General features: G+C 43.2%; 1 protein-coding gene across 1 annotated transcript; it reads right to left on the reverse strand.

Moving 5' to 3' along the window:
- Positions 1-1,407: 1,407 nt before the first annotated feature.
- LOC136460150 (uncharacterized) lies at positions 1,408-1,980 on the reverse strand. The gene has a single exon (XM_066459968.1). The coding sequence runs from the start codon at positions 1,978-1,980 to the stop codon at positions 1,408-1,410; it is 573 nt and encodes a 190-aa protein (XP_066316065.1).
- Positions 1,981-8,042: the final 6,062 nt, after the last annotated feature.

An 8,042-nucleotide genomic window follows, 5' to 3' on the forward strand; every position in this document is an offset into this window, starting at 1 on the left:
GGTGATAGCCTGACCTTAAATCAATCTTGGAGAAAACTTTGGCTCCAGCCAATTGATCAAAAAGCAAGTCTATCCGAGGTAAGGGATACTTATTCTTAATGGTCACTTCATTCAACGGACGATAGTCAACACATAACCTCAGTGTCTCATCTTTCTTTTTCACAAAAATTGCTGGACATCCCCATGGTGATGAACTAGGTTGAATAAATCCTTTCCCAATCAACTCTTGCAACTGAGTCTTCAACTCGACTAATTCCTTGGGTGGCATCCTATAAGCTCTCCGAGAGATTGGAGCTATTCTAGGTTTTAACTCTATGTTAAACTGAACATCCCTATCTGGTGGTAGACCGAGTAAATCCTCAGGAAAAACATTAGGGAATTCACAAACTATCGGGATATCCCTAATCTCCTTGACAAAAGTTGCACAAACTCTTTCCACTGTTCTCCTTAAGGTTGGAAGTTGGATAAGAAGTGGAGAATTATTATCTGGCAAACTCACCCTTATTGTTCTATTCAAAGCATCTATAACAGTCTTATGCTGCTACATCCAATTTATTCTCAAGATCACATCTATATCCTAATCCTTGAGAATAATCATGGTAGTGGGAAAAATATACCCACCCAGGTTTATGGGTACCTGGTATACCATTTCCCTAGTACACAGACGTCCCCGGGCGACTGTATAAAGAAATTTTCCTTTGTTTCCCCAATTGGAATTTCATGCTTTACGACAAAGGTTCTATTGATGAATGAATGAGATGCACCAGAATCAAAAAGCATAATAGCAGGGTGATTGGAGACAGGGAACATACCCATCATCACTGGCTCTCCTTCCGGAATTTCCCCAGCTTGAATGTAGAACACCTGTCCTATCTTCCTTTCATCTTTGCCCTTCTGAGCATTCTGATTGTTGTTTTTGTTCTGTGCTTGACCCTGTTGTTGATTGGTAGGGGCCTTCTGAGAATTGGAATTATACTGTTTGGGATGCGAACATTCCCTGGAGAAATGACCTGACCTTCCACAATTGTAACATGGATAATTGTGACCCTGAGACACTGGAGCATTGACACCAGGAGCATTGGTCTATTGTGGATTCTGGTAAGTTGTAGCAGGACGGACATTTGATTGTTGCCTGGCTTGGAACTACGGCGGACGATAATGGTTGACTAGATGATAGATTATCTTTTGCCTCTTTTGATTTCCACCAAAGGATCCAGACTGCCCACTCTTTTTCTTCTTGATCTCCTTATGTTGCCGATACTTTTCCTTAGAAGCAATTGCAATATTTACTGCCTCATGATAAGTAACATTGGTATAGGTAGTCATCATTGTTTGTAGCTTGGTATTCAGACCTCACATAAACCATTTCTTTTTCTTAGCATCTGTGTTGACATGTTCAGATGCATACTATGACAGGTGATTGAATCTACCCACATACTGCATAATCATTTGGTCCCCTTGCTTCAAAGTAAGGAACTCATCCAACTTCATCGCCATCACTCCTTCTAGAATATAATGGGCTCTGAAGGCAGTACGGAACTCAGCCCAAGTTATTGGAATGCCAGCTGGTTGCACAGCCACTAAATTTGCCCACCAAGCACCTGCTGCACCTCTAAGTTGATGGGCGTCAAACACAGGTTTCTGCATCTCCGTGCATGGAATAAGATCAAATTTCTGCTCCATAGTCTGAAGCCAATCATCAGCCTCCAGGGGTTCATCGGCCTTGGTGAACACTGGTGGTCTTGTATCTGTGAAATCAACATATGTAGCTTCATGCCAATTATGATTGCGGCCATGGTTTTCCTGTACCATATTCTGATTACTCTGAGCTATCTCACGAAGCAATCGAGCATTTTCAACAGTTACATTGACAAGGGTGGCGATAGCATTAGCAAGATTTGGTGGAACTGGTGGCGGATCAGGAATACCATCTTCATCTTGTGAAGTACCAGGAATATGCAAACCCCGCGTACGACACATCTGTTCATACAAACCAAACTTAACTCACAAGCCTTTATTAAAAGATAAAAGAGCTTACTACAATGCATTACACTGGTTTCACTTATTTAAACACAAGTCCACCCCTACACAAGACTACTAAACTTAACTAGATCTCACTATTTACAACTCTACTCTTCTCCTCAACCACATCAAACTCCGTGATCGGCATCCATTCTAGAAACATTTCTGCCTTCATTATCACTTTCATCTACCATTACTAATTCTTCTAGATCTTCTTCTTCTTCCTCTTCAAGTTCATCATTATCAGCAATGATGACACCAGGGTCCATTTCATCGGCTTGAGGTTCATGATTTGGATCCAGGAGGTTGCTCATCCTATGGACTTCTTCATGCAAGGTAGTATTATGTTCTTCTAAATCTTCTACATAGAATTCTAGCTCATGAGTTCTAGCTCTAGCTACATCTTCTCTATGCTAAGCTTTATTCCTTCCCTCCACCATATGAACTAACATACGTTTGTAGTTCCTATGAGCGGTGGTAAGACATCCCAATCTATTCCGTAACTCGCCCACATGGATGGCATCCATAGCCCTATCTCTAGTAGCCTGAGCTAACTCTGGTGTAAGCCTCTATATCTCTACCTGGGGATCAGGCTTAGAGCTGCTACTGCTAGCACCATCATTCCTAGGAGCAAGCTGGTGACGAGGAACTCCTTTAGGTCCAATGGACTTACGGGGTGTTATCTTGGTACGAGCCATACTATAGGAAGCAATATTAATCCAAGTGAGACAATCTGATCCAAGTCTAAAGAACAGCAAGGGTGGACTACACAACTCAGCCCAGACTCACTACCTAACCCAGACTTAGAGGGAAAGTAAGTAACGAATGGATTAATCATGATGCATGAATCATTCTTATGAACAAAAACATCAAAGCTTATAAGGTACATAAATAACCGTTGTTATTATATAGGGCACAATAAGATTACTACTCCACCACACAAAGCCTTTTTAATCAATTAAGGAATGGGGAGAATGAAACAAGATATGCCAGAAGCAATTTGGACCAAATTAACAAGTTATATTTATATGTCCCAAATCATTTTGAAGTTTTTGTAAAGCAATACAACAAAGACTTTGTAACGATCGCTCTAATACCATTCTATGGTAGAACCTCCTAAAATATAGGACCCACATGCACCTGTCACTGTCCAACAACCTCTGACGACTATGCATATGTTCCTGGTAACTTAAGAAGACTGTCGGGTGTCCTCGGGGAACCCAAATCATCCACGATTTCCGAGCAGGATCCCATTATAGAGTTAATGCAGTATTACAACATTTATTCAAATATCTACATCAGAGTAAATTAGCAGAGGTCTTATGATAACTTAGTTTACAAACCAGTTGTTTCAAACCTTACAAACTAAGTTTGATAATTAATACAAACCATAATAGTAGTGGAGTGGCATTATAACATAATACAAACATACAATATAAGTATCCTACCCAAGGATCACACATTCACTTATCATCATCGACCTGAACAACAGTCATGCAGCACAGTCCACAACAGACCTGCTCATGAGGCTCACTTGCAACAAGGGTCAATGAACCCTGAGTACAAAAGTACTCAACAAGACTTAACTGAAATAAAACTAAGAAGACTCAGGAATGCAGGCTCAGGGATTCAAGGTATGGCTTTAGCAATAATCAAAGTTCTTTTGCGTAAAAGCTCTTTAACAAAATTCTTTACTTCAACATATAAAACTTTATAAGAACCACATATGAATCTACCATGATCCGTAATGAGATCATGAACTTCATATCAAACTCTTTCTCAAACCTTACTTGAGTTCCAGTTATTAACTATGATGATGAACAGAGAGTTGAGTCTCCATAACCGAGGAGCAACGATGATTCGAACTGATTAAAAACCTAGCTGGGGATTCTAGACCACACGACATATGTAGGTCCCCGACTTACATATATCAACCTACTCGGATCCTCTAAAACAAGAATGGGTCCGCGCCACCCGAGAATACAGTACTCCTCCAATCCAGCCCATTGTCATGTGGGTACACGCTATTCCCGCCATCTCTCCACTCCCAATGCGCGAGTAGCCATTCTCGTAATAGAATAGCCAAGTTAAGGCTTATCGAAGTATGTGGTTAGTACTACAAAGTCTCAGCTCACAGAGTTCAACAATGGACGGTTCTTAATCGACACAGGTGGAAGGAACCTGCTCACAAGACCTCCATGTCTTGTGGCTCTCAAACACCGAGTCTGCCCAGTCTAGATTTATTATTCCACAAGCTCATATCACATGATGACATAAGTAACCAAACGTAACGAAGACTCATTAAAAAGTCGCAGGTGATAGGTAATCACCCGACTTTTATCTGTCTAAGCATGGCTAAGCATAACTAGGCATTTACGAAGTAAAACTGGTAACAAGGTAGATATGGAAAAACAAGGTTGGTAATGCATCAATTAGGTTTCCACCAGACTCCTAATCACTTAATGCAGTATATAGAAGCAAAAGCGGTAAAAACTTGTAAAACACAAGGTAGGTTTAAATGCATCTGGGGCTTGCCTTGGTTCACGGAAAAGTTAGGTCCCTGTGACGTTCCACAATTATCAGATCCGACCTCAACAGACGGATTAACTTCCTCCGCAACTTGATTAACTACCACGAGTTCACCTTCATTCACTACACATAGTAACAATGCCATGTTTAACATGATGCGTGATATAAAACATGATGCTCGATGATGGATGCAAAATTAACAACTTGAATACAACTTTCCTTCGCGGTACAGTTACAAGTCAAACTAACTAAACATTTTTCGTAACACTTACTTCCAATGCCAAGGATCATTACCAACTAATGACCCAAGGTTATCACTCAATCCAAAATTTCAAACAAAACCTAAATCATTAAAGGTTACTATTTGCTTTTATGAATTAATTATTTAATTCAAAATTATGAAATAAATCAACTTATTCTAATTGAGCTCAACATTTTTGTAAATGTTCATCACATGATAACTAGGTGGCAAAACAATTTTCATAATTTTTGGACAATTAATTAAGCCTAGAAAAATCATGGAAACTCATTTATTAAATAATTGAGCAATTTTTATCACATTCAAAAAGTACTGAAAATCAACATTTCATATTTTTCCTAAATAATATACATCACAGAGAAGTCACACAAAAATTTTCATAATTTTTGGAGCTCTAAATAAATCTACACAAAAATAACAAAAACATACACTATTCATTCATCTCTGAAAATTGAAAAATTCATTTTCAAACCGCTGAGTCACTGACAAGGTGACCCCACCCGTCATCCCCTTCCTCCCTGCTTTGACTATGGCGATGACGGCGCTGACCGACGATTTCTCACCGCCAGTGAGACCAACGGCGACGGCGAAGACACCAACACGTTCACCATGACTAGGCGCACCTACTGATGTCCCTACTTGCACCGATTATGGCACAACCCGAGCTCGGCACCGGCCATGGCAGACACGGTGGCTCGGTGACACTATGCCAGCGACAGGAGCCTGGTACCGATTAAATAAATGGCACAGGAAGGTCCAGCAGCTCACCCCAAACACGACTGAGCAGAGAGCAAGGCCGGAGGAGCAATGGAGACGCGGTTCGACAGTCACAGCGGCCACGACGGTGCGAGCAATGGTGACGATGGTGCTTCGGTGGCTGCGGTGGACAAAAGGAGCAATCAACCGGTCATAGAGCATCACGGGAACAAGGCGAAGCTGGAGCTACACTGAGCAAGAGCAAAGGCTCACCGGAGAGCGCTGGCCACGGTGACGCGCTTACGACGATGATGCTGCCGGCCGCGAGGAAGAAAAGCGTCGAGCGGCGTTTCCCAGCGACAGCAAGTGACCAGGGCTGGTTGGCTGGGTGCGCAAGGATTAGGCGAAGCTAGGACTGGCTTTGCCGAGACGATGGAGGAACTACGGCGACAACACGGGCTCGCCGGAGTTGAGCGGTGGCGACGGGAAAATAGAGAAAGGAAACGGGTATGAACGGCGATGGCTTAGGCTAAATAGCGCAGCTTAGAAGTACAAGGAGGCCATGTAGGAGCCTTCTCCATGCCAGCGTGATGCCAAAGACGGCCACGCGCGCGCCTGGAACCGAGAAGAAGGTCGTCGGCAATGTAGCTTAAGTGGCGAGCACTGTTCACCATATTTATAGAATTGCCATCCAATTTGAAACTCAATTTACACCCAAATTTATGTAACAACTCAAAAATCTCCAAAAATAAAAGTTGTTCAAAATTAAAAGTTCTACAACTTTGCTTTTATAACCACCCCCTAATTCGGTCTACATTTTGAAATGCAAATTTGAATTCAAAAAGGGGACATTTAAAGAATTACGCCTTTTCAAATTACTTCAAATTGTTCTAAACAACCTTGAAAACTTTGAAAACAAACTTTGTACAACTAGACAAGATCTACACTGTTGCTTTAAGGCTCAACCCCAAAATGTACTTCGATTTTGAATTAGGTTTTTCGGGGTAAAACAAATAGCTGGAAATCAGGGTTTTTCGGAAATTCAAATCCAAACAAAACTTTGAACTTGATCCAAACCATACAAGACAACACATATAACATAAATGTAATCTTGTTTTAGTGTATGCATATCAAATTTTTTTTACTAGCACATAATTGATGTGCTATGCATATGATGACATGGCATATTTTAGTATTTAAACACCCGAGGTGCTACACCGACCCGAACACTTTTCGGCTCGGGGCGCTCGGGGGCTCCACTAGGGGGCTCTACTACCCCTTTGTTTTTGTTTTTACCTTAAGTACTCTTTTGGTTTTTTATGAAGAAACTCCTTCCTACCTAAACAAAAGGGTAGTTCGTTCCTTTGTTTTACCTTATGTAACTTTGCTTTAGAACATTCTGACTGATCGCACCCCGCCTTTTCCTACGCCTACGACCGGTCGAGCCTCGCGGGCCATGCCTCGGGCTCGCAAAGTTGCGACCTATGGAACAAACGGGTAGGTATGAGATAGAAAGAAATTTAAAACAAAATTATGCTAAGGAAGAACTAAGGAACGAAAGGGAACAAGCTTCCCCGAACGGAGCAACTCCATCACAAAAACAAAAACCGATTGCAGTCATTAAAACACATATGAACGTTTTACACAGGGGTGCCCCCCACGAACTTAAACTTCTTACATTTACTAACTACTTGTATTTAAAAAAGGTATTAAACCGACCCAATGGCATCTGCTGACGACACGACCGATGAAGGCGCAGACTGCTCGCTCTTCGGCAGCACGACGTTTGGCTCGATTAGGGCCGAGGTGATGTTACCCCCTGAACTAGGCTCCGTGCTATCTGTAGGCTCAGAGGCATCCTCTCCATGCATGCTTCGGGCCATGTCCTGACGGTGAACATCCATCGCCCACTCGGTGGAGACCTGCTCTGACACCAACCGCGCGTGCGGCAGCAGGCTCACCCCGATTGATTGGATGTCCTCCATGCTCAGGCCTTCAACATACCCACCGTAGATAGTGGTGAAGTCCAGGTTCGGGTGGTACATCGCCACCGAGGTCAGCACCCCCAACGCTCCATAAAACAGCCCGCTCCTAACGAGGTCCTTGACCACTGTCCGGGACCTCCGCCAGCTGAACCACGGGCGCGCTGGTACTTGCTGCCGACTCGAAGACTTCTGAGATGACGAGCTGGGCAGCGTTGCGAATCTGACCAAGCTCCCCCTCAAGAGCATGTCGCTCTTCACAGGGACTTGGCCAGCTCCTCGATATTCCAGCAGAAGTTCACCTTGGTCGTCTCTAGGTCTCGGCTCCAGCACCTTCACCTTTTCTCCTAGCTCTGTGAGAAGGGCGACAAGCTCAGAAGCAGGCTGGGGGGAAAAGGAATCAACACCACGAGAAAACAAAAAGGTATGCACTGACTGCGAGAGTCCTCAAGGGTGGAGAGATCCTCTGCCTATCGAGCCGCCTGCTCACATAGCCAGGCACTCGCGCCCTCCATCCCCATCACCTGGTCCCGGAGCGTGAGCACCTCCCGATC

The sequence above is a fragment of the Miscanthus floridulus genome, chromosome 6 (genome assembly GCF_019320115.1).
Source record: "Miscanthus floridulus cultivar M001 chromosome 6, ASM1932011v1, whole genome shotgun sequence".
Taxonomy (NCBI): Eukaryota; Viridiplantae; Streptophyta; class Magnoliopsida; order Poales; family Poaceae; genus Miscanthus; species Miscanthus floridulus.